Here is a 25,929-nt window from a genome sequence, read left to right as displayed (position 1 = left end):
AAGAAAAACAAGTCAAAACAATTGACATAGCAATACCAGGGGATAGCAGCACAATAGAAGAAAAGAAATAGAAAAAATCACAAAATACAAAGATCTACAAATTGAAATTGAAAGGCTGTGGCAGAAAAAGACCAAAATAATCCCAGTGGTAATTGGCGCTCTGGGTGCAGTCCCAAAAGACCTTGAAGAGCACCTCAACACCATAGGGGCCACAGAAATCACCATCAGCCAATTACAAAAAGCAGCTTTACTGCGAACAGCCTATATTTTGCGACGATATCTGTAATAACCAACAGTATTGATGATAAAATTCTGGCATCCCAGGTCCTTGGGAAGGACTCGATGTCTGGATAAAACAAACCAGTCAATAACACTTGTCTGACAGTGTAAACAAGAAATAATTTATGAATAAATTAAAAAGCACTGGTCCCAGTACAGATCCCTGGGGGACCCCACTTCTTACTTCTCTCCATTGTGGAAACTCTCAATTTATACCTACCCTATTTCCTGTCCTTCAACCAGTTAGCAATCCACTTGTCAAAGTCTCAGATCTACTCCTTAAGGAGCTGTATCATTCAGGAATATAGATATGTGGAATGAAGACTGGCAACAAATATTTTTATATTCCTACCATCCTGAGACTTCACAGATTATAACTGAAGTGCTATTTTGAAGGTCCTTTTGTCCAACTTCATGCAATGAAGCAGGAGTCTGCTTCAAATCAAAACCACTTTGATAGATTTAGTCATATTAACAGTGGGCCATAACCATAGAAAAGAAAAAGGTGCTTCTTCGTCAGTAGGACAGGCAGTAAATGGTTTTTTCCTTGCCTGGTAGAAGGCAGGGCTAAATAAATCCAAGAAGTTCTGTTTTCCCTTTCCTACTTTCCTTTCACTATAATCTTAACTGATAATTACCATCTTTACAAGTTAGTCCACTTGCGACTCAAACGTTCATGCACCCGCCATCTTGGATCGGGGTGGATGACATCACAAACCACACCACTGAGGTGTCCCTACAACTGTACCCAATTTTGTTCATATTGGTCCAGGCATTGCAAAGGTGATAGTGATGGACTTTCCTTAAGGAACGTAGGTTAAGAATAGGGTTGTGCATTTTGTTTTTGGCCCGGATCTAAAACACCCCCATTTTGTTCTTTGTCCAAAATTGCAAAATCTGAATCCGAAACGTTTTGGATTTAAAAAAATGGCCCTGGGGCAAAACTAGTGGGTGGGTGTGGTAGTGCCCAATGGGTGGAAGCTACCACTCAAATTTCAGAGGAATTGGACAAAGGCTGATTTTTGTGAATTTTTGAAGTGTAAGATTTTTCCCATAGGGAATAATGGAGGTTTCAGCAAAAGTATAGCTTCATGTTGGGGGAGAAAGGGGTGGCCCAGAGCAGAGTAGGGTGGGTGGTAGAGCCCAGTGGGAGCAAAGAAGCTGCCAGAATTATTCCCAAGGAATTGGGCAGAGGGCTGATTTTTAAAGTAATGGAGTTCATACATCTTTAAGGTTCTTCCCCATAGGGAATGGTGGAGGTTTCAGCAGCCCCATAACTGCACTTGGGGGGGACTGGGGTGGCCCAGAGCGAGTGGTGGTGTAGAGCATACAGGGTGCCAACCATCCCCATGGGTTGCTAACCCATGGGGTACTGGGTTCTGTTGTTTCTGAGATGTTTTGAGTGTAGATTCTATGGTAGCATATGAGAGTGGATTCATGGTTTGTCTTTGAAAATCTCATATGCTGCAAGAGAATCTACACTCAGAACACCTCAGAAACAACAGAACCCAGCACCCCATGGGTTAGCAACCCATGTGGGTGGTTGGCACCCTAGGTGTACTATACCACCACTCGCTCCCGCACACCCCAGTGCCCCCCAGGTGGAGTTATGGGTCTGCTGAAACCTCCATTATTCCCTAGGGTGGAAAACCTTAAAGACACATAAACTTCAACAATTCCTAAGAAATCAGCCCTTTGCCCTATTCCTTTGGAATCTGGGTTGTGGCAGGCACCCCTTGGGGCACTGCCACCCAACCCACTGTTTTGCCCCTCAGGCCCCTTTTCTGCCCTGCATCTGCCTCAAAGACATGTAAACTTCAGAAATTCCTTAAACATCAGCCCTTTTCCCAATTCCTTTGGAATCCGGGTGGCAGTAGGCACCCATTGGGGCACTACCACCTGACCCACTCTTCTGCCCCCAAAGCCCCCTTTCTGCCCCGAATCCACCCCAATTAACATCAACATAACACATCATCAACAACAACAACAGCAGAGCTTTGCAAAGAACCTGGCAGATTTCCAAAGGTCATGCGCATCCACATCCCCCCCCCCCGAAATGCAATTGTTGTTTCACACAACAGTGTGAAACAACAACAATGAAATGCACACTGCCCCACGCTGTGTGCACACTGCCCCACTGGCCAATGAGGGTAAATTTTACCCTTAAATTTCCTTAAAAGGAATAAGGAGGCAATTGCCAGCAGATCAGCCCAGGCTTTCACTGGCCAATCTCCAGGCTGGAAGGGCCGGAAATTCAAACAGATGTCAAAACTCAAAATGGAGACTGAAGGAGAAAGACTTTTTGCGATTGCAAAATGGAGTTCCAAAACAGCCGAAACAACAAAACGTTTTGTATCTGAAACAGGGACGTTTTGTTTTGGCTACAACATTTTTTGTTTTGAGCACTGGGTGTTTTGTTTCAGCTGCAAAACAGCCGAAATGGCCTGTTTTGGGCACAAAACATTTTGTATCTGAAATGAAATGCACACCCCTAGTTAAGAAGAAAAGAAAAAAAAGAAGAAACATCGAAATCCTTTCAGGAAGGGAGAGAACCCCTAGCCTTTGGTTCTGACTTCTATTGAAGAACACGGACCCCTTGCTGCTCTTTAATACTTGCTTGGCAGTAGGCCAAAAAACTAAGCAAATAAAGCCTTGTTCTTCAATTTATTACACATGCTAGCACTTCTCCCTTTCTCTTACACTCCCAGGCAGAGAAGGAAGAAAAGGTACAGAGCCCAAAGCAAGCTTTTGTTTCAGTTGTCCATGCCTCAGGCGGAGATCTTTCCCTGTTATTCTTCTTATGGCTTTGTGCTGCTCTGCCTTACCTCCCCGCTTTGTATGGGAAAGAGGTATTAGGTCCAGGTTCTGTGCTATTTTCTTCTCTCCACAGTGTCTGGAGGGAAAAGGAGAACACAGGAAGTTGCCCTCCACAGCTTCATGCTTCCTGCAAACTAGCATATTCCATTATAAGGCGTGGCAAACTAATGTTTCTGAAGAATGGGGGGACCGGACCCAAGAGAACCTAAGGGCCACAAAACACTGCAGAGTTAGATGCCCTTAAGCCCACTGATTTTATTGGCTTAGGCACACAATTCTGCATTAAAATAAACAGTGCCAAGAACTACTCTTTTGAGAATAAAATGCGTAGTTTTTGCATAAATTAGGATTGCAAAACAAGTCTATTTTTAGCATACTTCTCAGATAATTATATTTGTATTTTGAAAGCTCTTAAAATTGAAACATACTTACTTGGGAGTTTGTTGTGGGACAATTGAATACTCAGAAGAACCATTTCTGTACCGAATTTGGGTATTGGCTTGTATCCAAACCCAGTGATCTTCGTTTGCTTGCAATTTCATTAGAGATATGCTATTTTCTCTATTATTATTCTTTCCTATAAAATTTGAGGAAAATGTTTTTTGATGGAAAGTTGTTATCCCTTGTTAGTATTTATTTAGCATTAACAGGTATTTATTTAGCATTAACGTCTTTACAGACAACAGAAATCCCTGTGCAGTGGCCTTAGAATATAAGAGTCTATTCATTCAGTAATCTACTGAACATTCAAATGTGTTTAGCAAGAGAAAATGAAAGTCTTACAGCTAAACTACATGTTAGGGTAAAGCATGCAACTGGCCCTTGCATGCTTGCTTTGCCCCAATATCATTGGGGTTTGTGATTATTTAGCAAAGCAGCAAGGAAGCTGCCACTCCAGTTACAGAGTGCAGAGTTAAGTTGTTGCAGCTATTTAAGGAATGCACATGGAGATCACTGTAGAGTCTAAACTAAACTGATTTACTGGTCAAGTACATTTGAGATAAGAAAGACCTATCCTATTATTAATCAGCTACGTAATGAATAGGTAGGGAGAGAGAGATATGTTTCCATCTTCTCTCTAGAAAAAAGGAAAAGGACTGACTCACTACAGGAAGAACCTGAGGAGTCAAGGCAGGTGTCATAGAGTAGAGACAAGCAGGGAAGGGTAAGGAGACCCTCACTAGCTACCTCTGCTCCCGATGCCCCTAGTGGTCATTAGGGTAGTTGGTGCAAAAGGTTGATGTACCGGAACTCCATCTCCAACAAATATAGCAGCTGCAGAGGCATGGGGGTTGGATATCTCAGGTGTTAGGCCCTTCCACAGCTGCTATGTAGAGAGGCAAGCACACAAGGGCCAATCACGTGCTTTATCTAGCATATAGTTTGGCCCTAAATTTGCCTTGCCCAGCATTAGCAAATCAAAGCCATGAAAATACATTATTTTGATTTAAATCAGGTGGTTTTCATCTCTGTTTCAGCACAATGCTTGCCTGTTTAGTGAGAATAACTAGATGGCAACATCTGAACAATTGTAATTACTCTAAAAAAAGATTCAAGCCAATTAAACAAGGGAGGTAGTCTTGAATCTTTACAGATTCTAGTTTAACTAACTCGAGTTTAGTATGGTTTTGCTTTAATTTGTTTTGTGTAATATATTGCTGTTGTGGCTACAGAACATTAGAATTAGCAGCTAAAGAACAGCAAAACTTTTACACTCAGGAGTCATGGCATAAAAATATTTGAAGGCAAAAAACCCTATCAATCTGATAATATATTGGCACCCTGTATAGTCTGATCTACATGGCAACCAGAGAGAAGGGGAAAGAACATGGGCAGAGTTGGACCACTCCCAACATATCTCTCCAGTGAACTGATAAATGAGGTTCTCCAGTTCTTAACAGGGAGGCTCCACCCATACATTCTGTATATGTGAAGCTTCTTAAGTCTCAGCTTGTTTTAGCTGATTCTATTATAAGCTGCCTTGAGTCTATTAAGAAAGGCAGGGTAAAAATACCGCAAGTAAATAAATAGGTAAGCAACTAGGGAATGGCAATACTTTCTCAAAAGAGGGCAGCAGCTGCAATCTCCTTGTGTACCAGCAACCTGAGTCACATCAGTGGGTGAAAAGAAAAACAGGAAATTGCCTTTTTAGATTTCATGTTACTCGAAATATTTCATTTTCAAGAGGAAAAGTGATTTTCATACATACTGCAGGTTACAATGTAACATGGATATATGCAGAATTAGACACACACATACACAGTAGTAAAAATGATACCTTCTTGGAAAGCATTTTTCCCATGAAAATCAGCCACATATTTTTCAGGAATAGTCTTTGAACTGCAAAGATGAAATGGTATAAATATCACTTAGTATATGACAGTACCATTATGAATATGTCCCAGAGAGTCATAATCAATAATACAAAACATGTCAGACTATTTTCTGAATAACTGGCTCTATACATCCTATGAAAAACATTATTCATTAATAAGATTTTTCCTTTAGCTAGATAGTAGTATTTACTTGATTGGATGCTTAGCATTCTATGGCAGCATTCTCATAATCACAGCAATCCAGGTTAAAGTGGTTATCTATCCTGGTTAAATGCAGTTTAATCACAGTCATTTGAACTAGGGAAAAATATTTTGCCTGAAAAATCTGCGTTCTAGCAGCCAGTTCCTCAGGGCTCAGCAATCTTGAGCTCTAGTCAGACATTTTTAAAAGTGCCACTATAACTGTGTACACACTGTCTCACCCCCACCCCAACCCATGATTCATTGTTGTGCTGTGCTGCTCACACTTAGAATGGCATTTGTCTGAATCGTATCTGTGATGATGGGCCCAGCCTCACAATCACAGAAGAGCCCACCATCATGGATACAGTCAGGGGTGGAGCCACCATTGGGCAAATGGGTTCAAAGAAACTGGGCTGCCGCACCCAGGGGCCGCACCTCGCAGCCCCATACACGCCCCTCTGCATCTGACGTCAGACATGGGGGGTGTTGTTTTGCTCCCAAATGGGGCCACACGGCCCTGTATGGGACCGAATTCGGCCCGCACTACGCTGGCAGCATGGCCAGAGTGACTATCCCTGCCTTTTAAAGGCAGGGAGAGTTGCTCCGGCCCTCACTGCCCAAGGCAGTGTGGGCCTATCTCCCTTCCAAATGGGGCTGCATGGCCCCGCTTGGGAGGGAGACCATGCCCCTGTGCCTGATGTCAGACGTGGGGCCAGGGGGCCACGGCGGCAGCCAAACACAGACCGCCGCTAGCCTCCTTCCGCACCTGGATACAGTTCATCCTTGGTCAAATGCCACTCTAAGCATGAGTGGTGCAACAGTGAGTAACAGGTCAGAACTTCTGATCTGTTTGCGCTACTGCACACAGTTACAGCAGCGTTTTTTAAAATGTCTGTATAGGGCTCTGGTTAACAATTTAACCAGAATCATCATGTTTGTGAGAACTCAACCTACAGAACAGATTTGCAGTGTAATATGTTTGGACCGGAGATGTCCTCTTTATCCTATGAGAGAGCAAATGGCCAGTAGTGTGATGAGAATATACATTTCATTTGGGGCATGGAAGGTTGCAGATATAAGAGTTAACCACAGCAGGGGTGAGATTCCTGTATTTATCCATGACTCATACGAGTCCCAGTGTTAAAGGACAGATGGAGAATTATATACAGATGGAGTACGATATATCTGAAACAGCAGTGAAGAACCTCTGAAAACACAACATGTTCCCAAAACAAAGAATGCAATTCCAGGGCCACTGAAGGGAAAAGGTATTTTCTTGTTCATTTTATCCTGCTATGAGAATGTTTAAATTGATATATTTAAACTATGTAGTTAGCTTGTTTTTTACAACAATCTGCTTGTTGTAAACCACTCAGAGATGTGAGTTTTGGGCAGTATAAAATATGTCAATTAATTAATCAATCAATTAATCAAACAACAAAATCCCCAATGAGCAGTTGTACAAAGAATGTGTCCAAAAAAGCATTTATACTTGCTTTGCATCTGTTGAGGCTACATGATCAGGTTTACATTTTGCTTTCACAAGAAGGCTTTTTAACTTCATGTCAGTCGTTGTAGGAAGAAAGAGCGGTACCACTATGCAGAATAAGGACAGCTGAGGAGGTAATATTGTTCCAGAGGAGGACTTCTTTTTTTGTCCAAAGAGAAATTTCAGTTTACCTTGAAACTGCATGGTCTGAAAAACAAAAGAAAGTACCAGTACTCAAATATTTTTACACAGAAAAGCTTTTTAAAAATGTATAGTATTTATAGATCATAATATTCTGATCATGTTTTCATGCTATGATTAGGTGGACTTGTGTATTGCCAATGTTGCTTTCCTGTAGCTAGAGCTCACACCACTCTAGTAATGTGTACTGATCCACAAGAATACCATCCATTCCAGAGGCAATGGTGACAAATAATATCAAGATCCAGTGCAATGTAGCAGAGAGTGTGTTGGATTTTGGGAAAATGTGAGTTTAAATCACTGTTTTACTATAAAATCTCACTGACTGATCATGGGCTAGTCACAATCTTTCAGTCAAGTCTACTTCGTAGGATTAGGCAGATAAAATGGAACAATAAAAATGTGACAAACCTTGTGTATGCCACCCTGAGCTCCACAGGGAAATAAGCTAATCAATGGCCCACCTGGTTCTGCCTAGCAAGATGATTGGAGCAGCATGGGATCTAGTAATGCAGAATAGTTTCTACCCTACTAAGGCAAGTTACAAATCAGTCTGTTCTCAGATCCAGCAGCATACAGTGTACATACGCTTTTGTAACTGGCATGACATCAGGAAGCAAACACTGAACAAAGGCTTTTTAAAAATATGTCTCTTGCCCAAGTTAGATGGTTTACATGGAATGACATTCTATGAATGTAATCCATTCTATGCATGTACTTTTGTGGAAAACTGCATGTATGAAATGTGAGGAGTCCATACATCTGTACACACACACACACACACACACACACACACACACACACGGCCAAACAAGATGCAAAACGGCAGACAGATGTCATTTATTCACTTCTGATTGGTTCATATATAAAGTGGGGTACAGGGACTATTTGTTTATTGGTTTTTAAATAGAGTGCATGGATGAAGGAAGCCAAATTACCTCTTCCCTTGCTGCACTCCATTACTTCAAACAATGTTCTTTCAAACTTAACTCTGGAGTGAAGTGGACTGGAGAGAAAAATCCCAGTAAAGGAAGGTAGTGGAAGTGGCAGGTTTTAGTTGTCCTCACCCCATGCTCTAATTTATATATGTGAATGAAGCAGACATGTAAATACACATGGCTGCCCTGTCACACCTAGTTTGACTATAATGAAAGAGACAGTACACACAATATTCTTATACAGAAGTATATAGGAAATAGTTGTATGTCTAGCAGTTCTTATTAAGGGGCCAATTTACCCTTTATCTGGCCGTCTTGCTTGCCATTCACACACCACCACTGCCATGAACAACAATACATTCACAAAATATGTTTTTTCAATGGCTTAGGGCAGAAGCTATGTATTATAAGGTATACATGAAATTTTCCCCCAAGCTTTGTCCTGCAGATTGAAAATAAGCCTAGCTAGAGCTGAGGGGTATTTGTAAGGGACAATCAGTAGACCTAGGAAGGGCTAGGGCACCCCATTTACCAATCATTTCCAGTAAGAGAACCCCACCCCCAACGCAGTTTCATCAATATAGGCATTATAGCCATAATACTGTAAAGGTAAAGTGTGCCGTTGAGTTGGTATCAACTCCTGGCGACCACAGAGCCCTGTGGTTGTCTTTGGTAGAATACAGGAGGGGTCTACCATTGCCATCTCCCATGCAGTATGAGATAATAATGCCTTTCAGCATCTTCCTATATTGCTGCTGCCCAACATGGGTGTTTCCCATTGTCTGGAAAACCTACCAGCGGGGATTCAAACCGGCAACCTCCGGCTTGCTAGTCAAGTAATTTCCCCGCTGCACCATTATACTGTACCCTTTTATTATAATGTTGCTCCCCGAAGCAGCAGCAATAGTTTGGGAAAATACAGAAATAATTTCAAAAGCCAAATTACTGAAATATAACCCACATTTCTACATTTTGCAAAGACCATTATTTTCAAATGAACCAACTACGTACTTACAAGGAAGCCAGAAGTACTGTCTAGAAGGCACCGGATTCGACAAGTAAAACAACGAGTTAAAAAGGATGAGAAGTCTGTTGACATATTGTCACTCTCCTGTGCTTGAAACATTTTACTAAGCATGAATTCCTCTCCTAAAAACAATATGAAGAGGTTATGAAAACTGATCACACACACACACACACACACACACACACACACACACACACACACACACACACTAAATAAAACACCCGAGCAGGGGAATGGCAGTGGGAGGGAGATCAGTAGGCAGGACAACATGGAAAGTAGGATAATGTGGAGAAAACATAAAGAAATGGGGAAGAGGAAAGCAGAATGGTGGCAATGAGACGAGAACAGCAAAAGTTGAGAATTGGTGGGAGTGGGGATGCATTTAAGTGGAATAAAGACAATCCCCCCAACCCCATTCCTTTCCCGCCTCAATTTCTTTCAGGTCCCTCCTTGTTCACCTGTCTCTGTCTGCATGTTTTGTCCAAATACCAGTTGTGGCGGATTCATGGCCCAGTGCAGTTGTCTGCAGAAATCCTGCCGGTCATCCACATGAATGTAATCGTATATGTTTTGATGCATTACATCAGTCTGAAATGATAACATTCATTACATTTTTATATAGTTGGCAGTTCTTTCTTTTTAAAATATAACACAGATCACTGTTCCTCACTGTAAGGCCTGGAAGCCAATGGTGGCTCTCATCAACCCTGAGGCTCCCTGTCTAATTGTTCATTAGATCTGTGAAAAGCTTTGGCCAAAGCTGAATATACTGCACAGCCCCCCAGCATCATGTGGAAGTGATCATTCTCCACACGTAGTGCTGCACATTGCCCAGCACCAGCAAGACTCCTTTAAAGCAAACTCAGCTGTTTTGAACCCCTGCAGCATCTCGTAAAACATTCGTGGAGTGCTGGGAAATGTAGCCCTTCCCAACACCTTCTCCAAAGTGCTTTTAAGAGAGAACTCTGTCTCTCTTAAAGGGCCCTCCTAGACTGAAGAAAAATGTAGTTCTGTGCAGAGCTCAGCACAGTGGGAAATGGCTCTCACATTGCAGGTGTTTGTTTGTTTGGCTAAAGTGCCCTCTGCTTGAAAAACAGTGGAGAGCATTGCAACAGAGAAACGTTAGTCTTCATGAAAAGTCAGTAACTTTTCTGAGAGTGATATTTCCTAACTAAGTCCAAATTCTTTTCTGTTACTCACCTATATGGCATTGCCACTGTAGTTGGAACAATGGGTAGGGTCATGACCAGGAAAAGTTTTGGGCCTGAGGTAAATCAGTTATCTTAGTATCAGATCACCAAATTTGTTGTGCTTAATGCACATGTATTTCTGAGCGTTTAATGACATGAAGAATTAATATAAACAATGGGATATGTTTTGCATATAGTGCGGGGGGTGTGTGAGAATGTATTCTCCATATACAAAAATCTCAATAAGAGATTTTTCAAAAAAGTGCCATCATATGGATTTATCATCACCTGAACATTCATATAACCAGTACAGAAAACTATGCTACTCTGAAACAGAATAATACTTTGATTCTTATTGTATTTTGTTATTTATTTATTTAATAAATTTGCATACCTCTCACTACTGAAGTCTCACAGTTTAGGGATGTGCATTACACGATTTGTAACTAAATCTACCTGTTTGGGGCGATCTGTGGATAAAATAAATCGCCCCTGTGCTAGCTGGCCAAATTAGGGTCCAAAGCAAATCACCCATATTTCAGACCTGAAAATTTGTAGATTCAGACCTCCATTTTGTGGTGATCTCTCTTGCTGTCTCCATTTTGTGTCAGGAATTTTTTATTTTAAATCCCGCCCTCCCAAGCTTCAGATTGGTGACTTACAGTGTGCAACGATTGGCTGGTGATTTCCCCCGTGTTCCAGACTGGCTTGTTTCCATTCAAATCTTGTGCTGCCAGGGATGACTGACCCCGCATTGGCTTGGGGAAGGGTCAAAGAAGGGACAATGGTGGGGCGAGTTCGAAGGAGGAATTTTCAAATGCACTTAAGGAGGCAGGCAGCCACCAATTTGCATTTTTGCCTTGTGGGAGAAGAGAGAGATCGCAACAGTGGAGTTTTGCTTTGCCACTCCTGCTGCCTGGAGTGGATTCTCTGCTTTTTGTTCCTGCTTTCCTGATTGAGGAAAAGATAAGAAAAAATTTCCATCTCCTTCCTGCTGCTGAGATAATCATGGACTGTGCCTGCTGTCTGTGCAAATCAATTTGGGTACAAAATTATTTGTACCCAAATCTACCCATTTTGGGAGATTTGTGGACAAAACAAATCGCCCCTGTGCTAGTTGGCCAGATTTGGGGGGGGGGACAAATCAGGGGTGATTAGATTCAGGTACAAATCAAATCGAAAAAATCAATTCGTGCACATCCCTAGTTTATAGCATAAAACAAACCAAGAATTTAATAGTTAAAACATAAAATCAGATTAAAATATCCAAAAAACCCACCAACTAATTAAAAAGCTTGGCTGAAGAGATGTGTCTTCAGTTTCCCCCTAAATGTCAACAGGGATGGAGCAGCTCTAATCTCAGCAAGAAGTGCATTCCACAGTCCCAGGGCAACCATAGAGAACGTGTGCTTTTGAGTCACCACCAGATGAGCTGGCAGCACACACAGACGATCCTCCCCTGAAGATCTTAATAGGTGGTGGGGTTCATACTGAAGGCAGCGTTCTCTTAAATATCGTAGGCCCAAGTCATTAAGGGCTTTATAGGTAATAACTAGCACTTGGTATTTTGCCCAGAAACCTATTGATAGCCAGTGTAGATCTTCTAGGATTGGAGTAATACGGTCTCTACAGGATGACCCGGAGACCAAACTGCCTGCAGCATTCTGCACCAGCTTCCAGACTACATACAAAGGCAGCCCCATGTAGAGTGCATTGCAGTAGTCAAGCCTGGAGGTTACCAGCATGTGCACCACAGTCTTAAGAACACTCACATCCAGGAAAGGGTGCAGTTGGCAAACCAGCTGAAGCTGATAGAAAGCACTCTTGGCCACTGCCTCCACCTGAGCTATCAGAGAGAGGGTTGGGTCCAGAAGTACTCCCAGACTGTGAACCTGTTCCTGTGAAACCCATTCAGACTGTGAAACCCATCCAGAGCAGGCAAATCTATCCCATTTCCTTAACTGCGGCTTCCTACAGTGAGTACTTCCATCTTGTTTGAATTCAGTCTCAATTTGTTATCTCTCATCCAGCCCATTACTGCCTCAAGGCAGGCATTTAAGGAAGTTATGCCATTCCCTGGTGAAGTTGACATGGAGAAGTAGATTTGGGTGTCATCAGCGTACTGATTACACCCTGCACCAAATCCGCTGATGATCTCTCCCAGCCGTTTCATGAAGATGTTAAAAAGCGGATTGCAGTTCTAAAAATGATGGTTCTTTCAAGATTTAATTTTTTGCTTCAATCTCTCCCAGTGGAAATTCCTGATAGAATATTATCACTATGGCAGAGGGAAACTGAAAATTTTTGTTTTAGCTCTAAGAAACTGTGGATTAATAGGAAGATTGTATATAGACCACATAAGAAGGGAGGATGGGGAATTCCAAATTTAAGACTACATTATCAAACTGTACACCTTGGACATATGATATCATTTATACTAGAAGACTCAACTAAACAGTGGGTCCAAGTAGAGAATGTACAAGAGGCAGATGGTTGTTTTTTTAAAATACAAGTTCTTTTTTGTTCAATTTCCCCCCCAAAGCTAGCCAAGATTAACCATTTGTTTACTAAAGCCATGTTCCAGATATGGAAGAAAAGATATAAGGAGTTGATGGGGATTATTTCCCCATTAACACCTTTAAAGACGTATTTTGTCCCTGGTAAAAAATATGTGTTGATTCAGCTGGATTTATTGAGGAAATATGGGTTATATAGATTCAGAGACCTTTTTTAAAAAAATTGGGAGGAGTTATGTAATAGGGAACAGATTGAGCATCAGATAAGTTATCAATTACCATGGTTATTTTGCTTTCAAATTAAATTTATTTTGAGTAATAAAGAGATAGTAAATTCAGTAACTCAATCACTTACACATTTTGAAAAATTAATTCTGTCTTATCAGGATCAGCCAAAAGGGATAGTTGCCAAAATTTATATACTACTGTTACCATTAGAAATAGGGGACACCCCACCCCGCTCCAAGAGCTTTGAAGGATATTTTGGAAATGGATTTGGGAAGTCCTACAGAAGAAGACTTCTGTAAATGGCAATCATTATAGAAGTCTGGGGGATTCCTATCAGCTTCCATACAAGAGCTACAATGGAAGATTTTACATCGGTGGCATTTCACTCCAGTAAAATTAGCATATATTTCGCATAATTATTCTGCTAAGTGTTGGAGGAGGTGTAAGCAAAAGGGAACATTTTATCACATGTGGTGGTCTTCTGAAAAGGTGGTATGTTTTTGGCAAAAAATATTTGGAGAAATAAGAACGATAATGATACATAATGTGGAGTGTTCTCCGGAATTAGGGTTATTACATATATTTGTAGGAAATAATGCTAAGTTAAAAAATAAGTTGTAACTTTTTTTATCTTGGCAGTGAAAACACTAATTGTTCAACCATGGAAATATATGGATCAATTAACAATTGAGCAGTGGCATAATAAGGTGTGGTCAATTGCGCTCTTAGAAAAGATCACTGACAAGATTAGATTAATGCAGGCTGAGAGAGGAGAATCACAATTCCACCACATTTGAGCAGATTATATTTATTATATTAACAGTTCTAGATCTGATTTTGGATTTTCTTGTGATATTTGGAAAATATGATTGTTAAATGTACTGTGTTATGTTTTTATGATACTGTTCTGTTATTATGTGAATATTGCAAATAAAAATGAAAATAAATAAATTTTTAAAATGTAGATGTCATTAATGGAGCCCTGCAGGACACCATACAAAAGCTCTTGCTTCATAGAACAGCAGTCTCCAAGTAATACCTTCTAAAATCTGCCCGAGAGTTATGAGCAGAACAACTGCAAAGCAGTGCTCCCTTACACCCAGTCCCCACAAGAGATCCAGAAGGATTCCATGGTCAATGGTATCAAAAGCCGCTGAAATATCTAAAAGGACCAACAGAGTCATACTCGCTCTGTCAATTCCACTTTGGAGATCATCTATCAGGCCGACCAAAGCAGTCTCCACCCCATAACCTGCCCAAAAGCCAGTTTGAAATGAGTCTAGATAATCTGTTTCATCCAAGACTTCCAGGAGTTGAGAGGACATCACCTTCTCAATTACCTTGTAGTGTGTGGTAAGTCATAAAGGCATGCAACAAATAGTGATATGATATGATTTTGGAGCAGTTGACAGAAAAAGTGGCAGCAAAATGGAAAACAAATGTTGTACAACACGCTACACTCCAGGTATTTATTTTTATGTATTTACCTGATGAAATCCTAGATAATCCACAATTGTTGGTGATGCGTAGAATATCATTCCATCAGCACTCACGACCAATGCAAAACCACTCAGTGACTGAGAAATAAAAAACATTATGAAAGAAAAATAAAATACTTAGATGTATTTTGTTCATTCACAACAATCAATTCCCCACTGCCCCCTGATCACCTTTTTCTTAACTGCCAAATACTGAACATGCAAACAGAAAGACTTAACTGCACATGGAATAAGCAGGATTTCCTGAATGGATATATGTATGTTCTAATGAAGTGTGTGTTTATACTGAGGAAGCGAATTTACATTTTTTCTACACAGAAGATGTAATCAGATGGGTGCAAGGAGGAAATGGTCTTGTTCACTGGGTGCTGATATGGAAAAAAGATCAGCCACCTTTGAAAAATCAATTTAATGATCTACACACGTTAAGTACAATCTGAAAATAAACAAGACAGGTAATCTGGAAATATACAATGCAGGTAATTATTATTTTTTAACTGAAACAGTGGAAAATATTAGAGAAAGACATTTGGGGAAAAAACTAATCTACAAACTAAACACGGGGAGGTGGAGAGAATTAACATGGTCCTGAAACATATCTAACCAAACTATGCCAGCAAATTTGGAGAATGACACAGTGACCAACAGATGGGAAGAGGTCAGTCTACATACCCACACCCAAGAAAGGAGACTTAACAGGTTGCACAAACCATTGCACAATTTCCTTAATTTCACATGCTAGCAAAATAATGCTCAGGATTATCCAGTGCCAATTAGAGCCCTATGTGGAAAGGGAAATACCAGATGTCCAAGCTGTTTCAGAAAAGGCAGAGGAACAAGATATATCATTGCTGATGCACATTGGATAATTGAGAAAGCCAAAGAATACCAAAAAGAAGTCAATATATGCTTTAATGACTACAGAAAAGCCTTCAATTGTGTTGACTATGTCAAGTTGTGGAATATCCTTAGGAAAATGGGTGTCCTAGAATATCAGTCAAGAAATACACCACTGACTAGCACTTGGTAGGGTTGCAACAAAGGTTTTAGAAAGGATATTTAGATGCTGTGACGTGTCTATACCTACAAGGATTAGAATCGGTGGGAGAATGGTTTTCCCCGTGACACTCTATGGATGCAAAAGCTGGACTTGGAAGAAGCAAGATAGGAAAACTATTGACGCTTTTGAACGTTGGTGCTGGAGAAGACTTTTGAGGATACCATGGACAGCCAGGAAAACAAACAAATGGATCATAGAACAAATCAATCCAGAATTTTCACTCGAGGCACAAATGACCAGGCTCAAGCTATCATACTTCGGACACCTTATGCGAAAACCCAGCTCCCCTGAGAAGTCCATAATGCTGGGAAAAGTTGAAGGAAAGAGAAGAAGAGGACGACCAGCAGCAAGGTGGATGGACTCAATTATGACAGCAATGAGTGCACCACTGAGAGACCTTAAAGGCCAAGTTGAAGACAAATCATCCTGGAGAGAAACTATCTACATGGATACTATGAGTTGACACCGATTTGATGGAACTTAATCAATTAATCAAAACATATCATTCCAGATCACCACAAATAAAATCTATTTTGTCTTGTTCCGTAGTACTTTAAAAAACCCAACCAAAGATGTTAACTTCAGCATGTTAACAAATGTCCAGATTCTAACAAATCTTTCTAAAACAGAAGGATCCTGTATTTTCCCCCCAACACCAATAGTCCACCACATATTCCTCAATATTGTTAAATAAGATCATTATTAGTTTATCTACATCTGTTCTATCAGCAGTAAGGTAACTTAACAGAATTGCTTTGGAGGCAACAGATATCCTGTCATTTTATTAATCAATGTCTTCCTCACCTAGCTAGAAAAAGTCAAAGCAACCTATTTTATTTATTTATTTATTAGAAACAATTAATATACCGCCCACTCCAAAGACTCTGGGTGGTGTACAAAAACATGCAAAGCAAGCCAACATTAAAATTACATTCTAAATTAAAAACTAAAGTAACTAACAAAAAAGAAAAAAAAAACCCAAATAGGTAAACTACAGTGCAAAAGCCTGGCGAAAAAGAAAAGTCTTCAATAGAGATTTAAAAATCAGCAAGGAAGGGGCTAAACGAATCTGAAGGGGAAGGGAGTTCCAGAGAAGTAGGACAGCAACCAAAAAGGCCCTTTCATGGGTCCTAGCACCCCAAACCTCTCGGAAATCAGGGACCAACAGAAGGGCCATCTGAAATTATCGGACCAGATGGGATGTAACCGGATGGGAGAGGCTGGTCTGTAGGTAGACAGGCGCCAAACCCCGCAAGGCTTTGAAGGACCTTAAACTGAACTCGGAAGTGAATAGGCAACCAGTGCAATGACGGCAGGAGAGGTATTACCCTGTCATATTTTCTGGCACCCATGAATAGGTGAGTCGCTGCATTCTGGACCCACTGTAGCTTCCCGATATTCCTCAAAGGTAACCCTAGATAGAGAGCGTTACAATAGCATGGTGCCAGCGTGGTGTAGTGGTTAGAGTGCTGGATTAGGACCGGGGAGACCCGAGTTCAAATCCCCATTCAGTCATGATACTAGCTGGGTGACTCTGGGCCAGTCACTTCTCTCTCAGCCTAACCTACTTCACAGGGCTGTTGTGAAAGAGAAACTCAAGTATGTAGTACACCGCTCTGGGCTTCTTGGAGGAAGAGCGGGATATAAATGTAAAAATAATAATAATAATAGTAAATAATCATAATCTAAGCGGGAGATAACAAGGGCATGGGTCACTGTCATTAATGCCTGCCGAACCTAAGATGTAATAGGTCTTGATCCTGGTTTGTAGGGAACATTTAAACCCGTTTTCCAATGCATATGACACAAAGCCCTGTCTAAAATCCCTATAAAGCCACCTCCTAAACACTCATTGGTTAATGGGGGGCAGCAGTGGTGGCAAGTCAGAGGTAGCAGCTTTTCCATCACCTAACTCGCTATGTTCTCACCCATTCGCAGAGGGAGATGGTGGGAGAGAAAGAGGCCATTGTTCAGTTGCTGCTGCTCCTCCTCCCCTCGGCAAACGGGCCTTCTTCCTAGAGCTCTCTATGACATCTCTCTTGGAGAACTCTGAGAGGGAGGAACAGAAGAATAAAGGGGTGCCATGAATCACTCCTGTTGCCACCTTCTCCAATCTACTCCCTATCTGCCAACAAGCAGATAGGAACATTCCCATTTGCAGATGGGGAACTAGATGGGAGAAGACAGTGGTGGCACAAAGAAATTTGCAGTACGGCTGTCTCCTCTTGGCACTCTTTTGTGCTTAGACCTAGGAGAATGAAAAGGCTTAGTGCTACATAAAGGTGAAGAGTTGGGGTCGGACCTCCAACCCGGAGAAGCAGGCAGGGTCAGGAGCAGGGAGTAAGGTGATCAGTTGAGAGCCCCAGGCCAAGAGCCAAAGCAAAGGCTAAACAATAACTTAGTATTTGCTTCTAGGAGCCCACAAGTGTCTGTGCTCAGGCTTGGCAGGGCAAGGAGGCTCTGTTTTAAGTAAAGCTGGCAAGTCAGGAGCCAAGCCCCAAGGGCCAAGCCAGAAAGATCAGAGTCAGGAATAGTGATTGATGTTATAAAGTAAGAGACTTGCTGAGTCTCCTGGGCTGGAGGCTGATGCACAACTCAAGCTGGACCTAGAAATTGGGAGCTGATTCTAGGAGGAACTGTTGGACTTACCAAGGTCAGGTTGCAAATGCCAGGTGTTAATGAAACTGCCTCGAGGGTGATTAGCCTGCACCCCCTAGTTCAGGCGAATGTGGGGAATTTAGCTCAAAAGGGGAGACAGTTCCAATCAGCCTTAATTTGTGCAGGCGTAAGAATTCAAGAAAATTGGCTTGAGAGAGAGAGAGGTTTTAATTAAATAAAAAAGGAGTTTATTAAAAATAAAATCAGACTAAATTACCATGTGGCCCTAGTTTAAAGCCACTACAAATATGTTAAGTAACACACTATTGGAAGGCACATTTAGCTTAAGGTTCCAAATTATGTGTAAATTCCCAGGTGGGCTAGAGAGGTACTTTAAGATAAGAGGGGCAAGATTTCAGAAATAAGAGAAAGGGATAGGTTCAGCCCTGAAGAAGCCGGGCAAGAGGCTATATCACCTGTCCTGAAGAGGGGAACACCAAGGTGGAGTTTCTTGTTGCAGTCTGCTGGGGTCCAGAGTGAAAGGCACAAGGGAACACTGAGAAGTTTCTCAGTGGGAGTCCCAGGTGTAATAATATATGAGGAAGCACACTGGGTCATGGAATTAGGAATAGTTATATCCCAAAACGTGCCTTGAGGGCACTTGTCTCTTGTCCTGCTCTGCTGAACAGGGGAGCCCAGACAACTTTTTTTTTTTAATGCTTTGTGTCTTAGTCCTTCCTGAGTAGCAATGTGTGTGAATCGCCCATGGCATTCAAGGCTGATTGTGAGGACAACTGGAGTGTGCAGGTGCATTTAAACAATATCCTGTGTGGGGAAGGGCTTCCCAATAATTCTACCAAGAGTTTCGATGGGCACCTCTTCGAAGTTACATCACTAACTCATCCCTATTGTAATGGAGGCTGCAGATAAGACACTTGACTTCTCTGGCTTTTCTCCCTGGCCTGATGGCCAGATATTGTCTCTCTTTGCGAGAGAAAAAGGGGAGTTTAGATTTCATTCCAAGGCTGAAATGATCTTTCATGCCAGACACTTGCAGTAGCTAGTCCTGGGAGTCTGCTTACCGTGGCACCACTCATAGAGAGTGTGAAGCGAATCCCCTTTCCAATTTATGGGGCTTGTAGTCAAATCTAGGGACAACCAGTCCATTGCCAACTAAGCGACTTGTCCCCATGTCCCAGGCAGGGAGCTCACACTGTGGTGCAGCTCCTGAGCATAGCAAAAGCTCAGTCTCCAAGCCTGGAGATGCAGTTGCAACCAGGCAGGCTTCTGGGAGCGAGCAGAATAAGCTCAACTGGTAACACAGGATAACATAAAGAGCTCTCTTCCTGGAGCTGAGATGGGCCCAGATCCACAAGGGGCATTCCTTCTTCCTAAGTAGACCTACTGAGAGGGTGGCGGGGAGAGAGAGGACTCAGGTAGCCAGGTGCCACTAATGTTGGAACTCAACCCTTACTCTACAACTATGTTATATTCAACTCTAACCCTTCCTGGTGCTCAAACTTGGCACTTACACATTAACTATTAACCTTTTAGTAAAGAAAGAAATGTTATATGATCATAACTCTAGGAATGTGTAATGAAATTTGTTTTATACTGTTTTATTAATAAAGCAATCCAATTGGCTTCCAAGATGTTTTTAGAATCTTTAATTTTAAAAAGGATTTTTTTTAACAGTACAGAGGAGAGTTACAAATAAAAACAATGCTACTCTTTAATCTATGAAAATAAATAACAGCATGTGGCAAATCCATATGGATTCAATAACAGACACGATTTCTATTCTAGGATAAGCACTTGAAACATATGAAACAGATATGTCTTGTGAACATTTGTATGTGGTGAAGCAGAATATTAAAAAAAAAATCTGAGGAATGAATTTTTTGTTTCCTTTCCACAAAGGATTTTTTTTTAAGTACTTGGCTTGAAAATGTATTTTGTGTTCTTTGTCAAACATGTAGATCCAATTATTTAGTCACGAAATGCTGCACCTGCTACTTAAACAATTAGCCCTTCACAGTTCAGAGCAAGTTCAGTTTGGGGAGTGGGGAAGAGTGTTCAGAGTATTTCTCTGATTAAAGTTATCAGTTTTTCCCCAAAAGGAGGGTTTAGATGCATTAATAAAGAATAAAGACAAATACTGTGAGGAAGGCATAACTTCCTTTGGCAACATATTTTATAATTCCTGCCCCCTTTTTCTTTCAGCACTCTGGCTGAAACCCTGCCAGAAAACACTTCAAAGTTGTTTTGGTCAAGGTCACAGTTAGTAAAAGTATTGTTGTTTTTTGAAGCCCTGAGCCACTTCCCCGCACCTTCTAATTACTATACTTTGAAATAAAGAAATAGAATGGCATGTATGAAGTCTCCAGAGACTAGGTTGCTATGGCTACCAAAATACAACAGTCAAGGCCTTCAGAAAATGTCTTGCTTTAACATATTTTCAAGTCACGCAAGTTGACATACTTACTATTCCATTTTTAGAATCTGAACTTTCAGTTTATCTGGAAAAGCTTAATTTATGAGTACACTGCTCTCGTTTTGCACATTAGGGTGTGTTTGTTTTCCTAATTGTTGGCTATTTTCAGCATGCAACACACACACACACACCCTATATTTCTTCCACAAGGATATGTATTTGTAAACACTGTGATGTGAAAAACAAGCTGGCTGGAGGGAACACTTTCTCTATTTGTACTATAACTATGCATTTTTGTGTGTTGTACCAGGACAAAGTGATAGCCACCCACTTCAAGCAATAAGAGATTCAATTTCTGTCCATTAAGCAAAGCTACACTCATGCTAATAGTTCTCTACTCCTGACATTTCAAAGAGCACGGTCTTCTCTGTGGTAGCCCTGATACTCTGAAACTCTGTTTCCTAAGGGGTTCAGCCTCCTCCCTGCTATCTTTTCAAATACCAATCAACCAATCAATCTTTATCACGGTTATAGACCAGAATAAAGTACAAGAAAAGAATACAGTCAATAAAAGTCATAAAAAGCATGAAAGGCATAAAGATATAAAAGGACATAAGAGAGTAAGGATTGCATTAGAAAGTTATATAAACTGCATAAAATTATGCGACTGGCCAAAAGGACTTTTTCAAATTCCATTTTCAGAGGGCTTTTGATTTCTGTTGTTGCTTGTTTCATTTCTTGCATGAATTCTGCAAAAGCTTTTTAAAATTGTTTTTTAAATTTGAAATGTCTGTTTTAGTAGATACTTATTTTGCAAAGCACTATGAAGTTTTATGAACAGTTGTACTAAATATTTTAAACAAAATATATTGTGGGCCTGATTCTATATATTTTTATGAATGACTGGATAACTTTATTACAGTCAAAGACCAGCAATAGTACAAACTACATGAACTATGAGCAGCTTAAATAGAAGATAAAGAGCACAAAAAGGTACTTGGGTATATATAACAATGATCAACCAACATATTAAGAACTATTAATATCTTTAGTCTTCTCTCTATTTGTATCAAAACATTGGAAAACCCCTTAAAATGAAGCACAGGTGTTTTTAAAGCTCCAAATAACCAAATCATTTTTCTAAGTATCATGACAACAAAGGTTAGTTCTAAAATTCAACATTTCTTTTCTGGACTGAATTTGTACTTGATACTCTCCCCCCGCCCCCATTTTTCCACTCCAGCTATGAAAAAAGCAAATTCCATTATTGAGATCATTTGAAAATAAAACGGATAATATTATAATACCTTTATACACATTTATAGTGCAATTGCATTTGGAGCATGGTGTGCAGTTCTGGTCACCCATATCTCAAAAAGGATATTATAGAACTGAGAAAAGGTGAAGAGGACCATAAAAAACAAAACCAGGGGGTCTATGAAGCCAGGCTATAACATTTGGGCCTTGTTGGTTTAGAGAAAAGACATAAGGGAAGACATGCTAAAATTTATAAAATTATGCATGGTGTGGATAGAGGGAAGTTTTTCTCCCTCTCATAACACCAGAACCAGGAGTCGTCCCATGAAACTGATCGCCAGGAAATTTAAGACATATTTCCAAGGGACGAGATCCATTAGGACAACAGAGGAACTTACAAGTAATACATGGGGAAATGCCAAATTTGTTTGGTAGATTATTGGATTAAGTAACTCAGACCAGGTTGGGAAGAATCTATATAAACTGGATCTGAAGAAAATGCCAGTAATCAAGCGAGTCCTGGGTGCCCTTCCTGCAGTGTTCCTAACAGAGTTAGGTATCTTTATATCAAAAAATGGGAGCCAGCCAAAGTAGTTCAAGGTCCCATATGCCTATAGGGAGAAGACTGATAACAAGCTGACGAAAAAGGCAATCTTTCATGTGCAGTCTTTAGAATGAGAAATGCCAATAGGACCTGTGGCGAACCTGGGACAGAAAATCCATATTTGTGGGAACTCTAAAGTCACAATAAATCAAGTTTCCAATTTCAAAAACTACCCCATTCCATGTTATACAGATACAGAAGACCTGCTGGCAGTGCTTTGAAGGAAGTTGGCACTTCAGCAAGTTGGACACGTACCAGGTCTAGTAGCAGATGGAACTAGAGGAAGAATGTAAAGGAATTATTACAATGAATACCCCCAAGCATCCCCTGCCTAAGCTCTTCTGCTGCCTGAAACAATGTGGTGAACTATCACCTCTCCCACCTATCTCTGCAGCAGACTAATCCCCACCCCTGTTTCTATCCACTGAGCTCCCTCAGCTATCTTGATAACACAACCCCATTCCCTCTTTCCCAGCCAAGCCCTACCTGAATCACCTCTGACTAAGGATGCCCCAGAGAAATTTCCTTTGTTGATGAAACACCTGCCTCAAACCCCAGTGAGGGCTTCCCAAATAAGGAAGGACATAGACTAGAAGGGACTCTATCCTGTTCCAGGTAATCAAGTACACATTACAGACTAGCCAAAATGCAATCCAGAGCAGGACTCAACTCATTCTGGAGCAGGAGTAGAGAACCAAGCAAACTGTAAAGAATGGCTGCATATGGTGAGGTAACCAGGTTGTTTTTTTCCTTCACAGCAAGTTCTGATGGAGCTGCATGAAGCAAAACCAGAAATTTCACACATCAAGTTTGCAGCTGTATTTGGTGATCACTCTGGGATGAAGACCTGGATAGTCAGGAAGTCTATCTAACATCAGGTACATCAACATATCCCAGCACTGACATCTCTTCATCCTTGGGAAAAGCCAAGTACAAGCATAGTTTTTGGCTAAATCTAGACTTTGCAGGACCTTTCAAAGGGAAGATGCTTCTGATTATAGTGAATGCCCATTTAAAGTGGCAGGAAGTACACCTAGTGAGCTTACTTACTTCCACAGCTGCTTATGCAAAACTCTAACAGACATTTGCCAAGCATGGATTGCCCACAGTTCTCGTCTCAAATAATGTACCAAACTTCATCAGAAAGGAATTTAGGAATTTCTGAGCAACAATGTTATTTTATCATTCAGCTTTTAATGGCCTAGATCAAGGGTCCCCAACCTCTGGTACTCCCATCACCCCCAGCTACAATTTATTGCCAATGATGAGAGTTGTAGTTCAGCAACATCTAGACAGGTTGGGAACCCCTAATTTAGGTTAAAGTGCCACAAGACCTTCAAAGAGGATGAAAATATTACATTTGGAGACAACTGTCCTGATTCCCTTTGAAATACAGAATAACATCCCAACTACGTGGGTGAGTCCTGTTGCCAAAAAATTATGTTTTGGGGTCACGCTGTAAAGCATATCTTTATTAGATGCCTCAGAAGCACTGGATCATGGGCTCATGATTTTCATGAACTTTTCACCTTACCTAGTCAAGAAGACTTGGCTCAAAAGCAGATCGACAGCACAGGCTGTGCTGGCAGAATGCCTTCAGGTCAAGCTGCCAACAAGACCAAAACAGGAAGCACCCACCCCTTACTAACAAAGTAGAGCCAAGCTATACAAACCCCCATTAAAGGTAAAGCACTCTGGGAAGGAATCCTCCTATCTACAAGGTAACAGTGAAAAAGTAGAAGCACAGATAAACGGCAAATATCCCAGCTTGGTCATGTTAATGAATTGACTAGTGAAGACTAGGGAAGAGTTGCTTGTTAAACTATAGTTTTTCTTTGCACCTGGAGACACTGCAATCTCAGAGGGTAAACAAGAATAGCCTATTTACCTCACACAGCCACACACCTAAAGTGACTAAATCTATGTAACAATGGACTCTGTTGCTTTGCCCAACAACTCCTTGCCCTCCGGGGTGGAATAGATACCTGATTGAGTCAATAGTTGCCTCAGGACACATTTTTAGATACCCTAGCCAGGCCACCATGGCCTCAGACTCTTTTTGGATCCTGCAATCCTACGGACTCTCACAGGCTGTAAGCTGTGACTGCTGGTTCCTTGCTTCTACCTTACGCTTTACTTAAGAGGAGGCACATCTGCCTGGCCAGCATGTAACCTAAAGCGTCCAGGAAGGATAGTTAATGTTAACTTCTCCAACCATCTCTCTCTATAGTTCCTCATCTCTTTCTCCACTTCACTCTGCTCTCCAGGCACTTGGTAGTGCAAGCCTCTAAGTAGGCTCCTATCCAGAATTCTAGCCAAATTATTACAAGCCTCTAACCAGGCCTCTCATTTAGAACCTCAGCCAAATTACTGAACCGCCTGATTAAACTTTAATGGGAAGAATTTCAGTGGTGAAAATGAATGTTTTGCCTAAAACGTTATTTCTCTTTCAGACTATTCCCATAATTAACACTTTAACCTGTTTTAAGCAATGGCAGAAGAACATAACGAAGTTTGTTTGGCAGGGGAAAAGACCAAGAATTAATTTTAAGAATTTAACAGATGCAAAGGAAAGAGGTGGTCTTACCCTGCCAGACTTAAGGTTGTACTTTGATGCTGTTTGTTTGACATGGCTAAAAGAATGGATAACATTAAGAAACCCTAGAATTCTGGACTTGGAAGGATTTGATAGAAGGTTCGGATGGCATGTGTATCTGTGGTATGAAAAAAGTAAAATACACAAAGACTTTTTGAATCACTATGTGAGAAGGACTTTAATGAGGGTGTGGTTAAAATATAAAAATTGGTTGGAACCTAAAACTCCGTTATGGATATCTCCAATTGAAGCTTTATCACGCAAAGAAGTAAATATGCAAATGTGTTGGGGTACCTATAGGGATTTGTTACATTTTCAAGACAAGGATTGCAAGTTAAAAAGTTTAACTGAAATACAAAATCTGGTTAGAGATTGGTTTCAGTATTATCAGTTAAATGAGATATATAAGAAAGACTTTAATGTTGGATTTGAGGATCAGATTTCAAGTTTTGAGAAGGAATTATGTCAAAATGATGAAAAATTAGCTTCTAAAATGTATAAACTGTTACTTCTGGAGGAGACAAGAGAGGAAGTGGTTAAAACGTCCATGATAAAGTGGGCTCAAGATGTGGGGCATAATATAGAAATGGCAGCCTGGGAAAAGTTATGGAAAACTGATTTAAAATTTACTGCATGCTATGCTTTAAAAGAAAATTATTATAAAATGATGTATAGAT

The 25,929-nt window shown here is 40.8% G+C and overlaps 1 protein-coding gene across 11 annotated transcripts in view; it reads right to left on the bottom strand.

The window, feature by feature from the left end:
- Nucleotides 1–25,929, bottom strand: part of AHRR (aryl hydrocarbon receptor repressor) — a 138,854-nt gene that overhangs the window by 17,914 nt on the left and 95,011 nt on the right. For 10 of the 11 annotated variants that reach the window (XM_053265314.1, XM_053265306.1, XM_053265313.1 and 7 more), the window contains 6 exons: nt 14,692–14,781; nt 9,729–9,858; nt 9,259–9,392; nt 7,112–7,311; nt 5,375–5,436; nt 3,529–3,673 (listed from right to left, as the gene is read on the bottom strand). In XM_053265314.1, the coding sequence (XP_053121289.1) occupies nt 3,529–3,673; nt 5,375–5,436; nt 7,112–7,311; nt 9,259–9,392; nt 9,729–9,858; nt 14,692–14,781 (761 nt within the window). Of the gene's footprint in view, nt 1–3,528; nt 3,674–5,374; nt 5,437–7,111; nt 7,312–9,258; nt 9,393–9,728; nt 9,859–14,691; nt 14,782–17,691; nt 17,813–25,929 lie in introns of all 11 variants that reach the window. The other variant, XM_053265315.1, reaches the window with a different exon arrangement.

Source organism: Hemicordylus capensis, chromosome 6, assembly GCF_027244095.1.
Source record: "Hemicordylus capensis ecotype Gifberg chromosome 6, rHemCap1.1.pri, whole genome shotgun sequence".
In the NCBI taxonomy this organism is placed as follows: Eukaryota; Metazoa; Chordata; class Lepidosauria; order Squamata; family Cordylidae; genus Hemicordylus; species Hemicordylus capensis.
The sequence above is the reverse complement of the archived record's forward strand: the minus strand, read 5'-3'. Positions and strand labels throughout refer to the sequence as shown.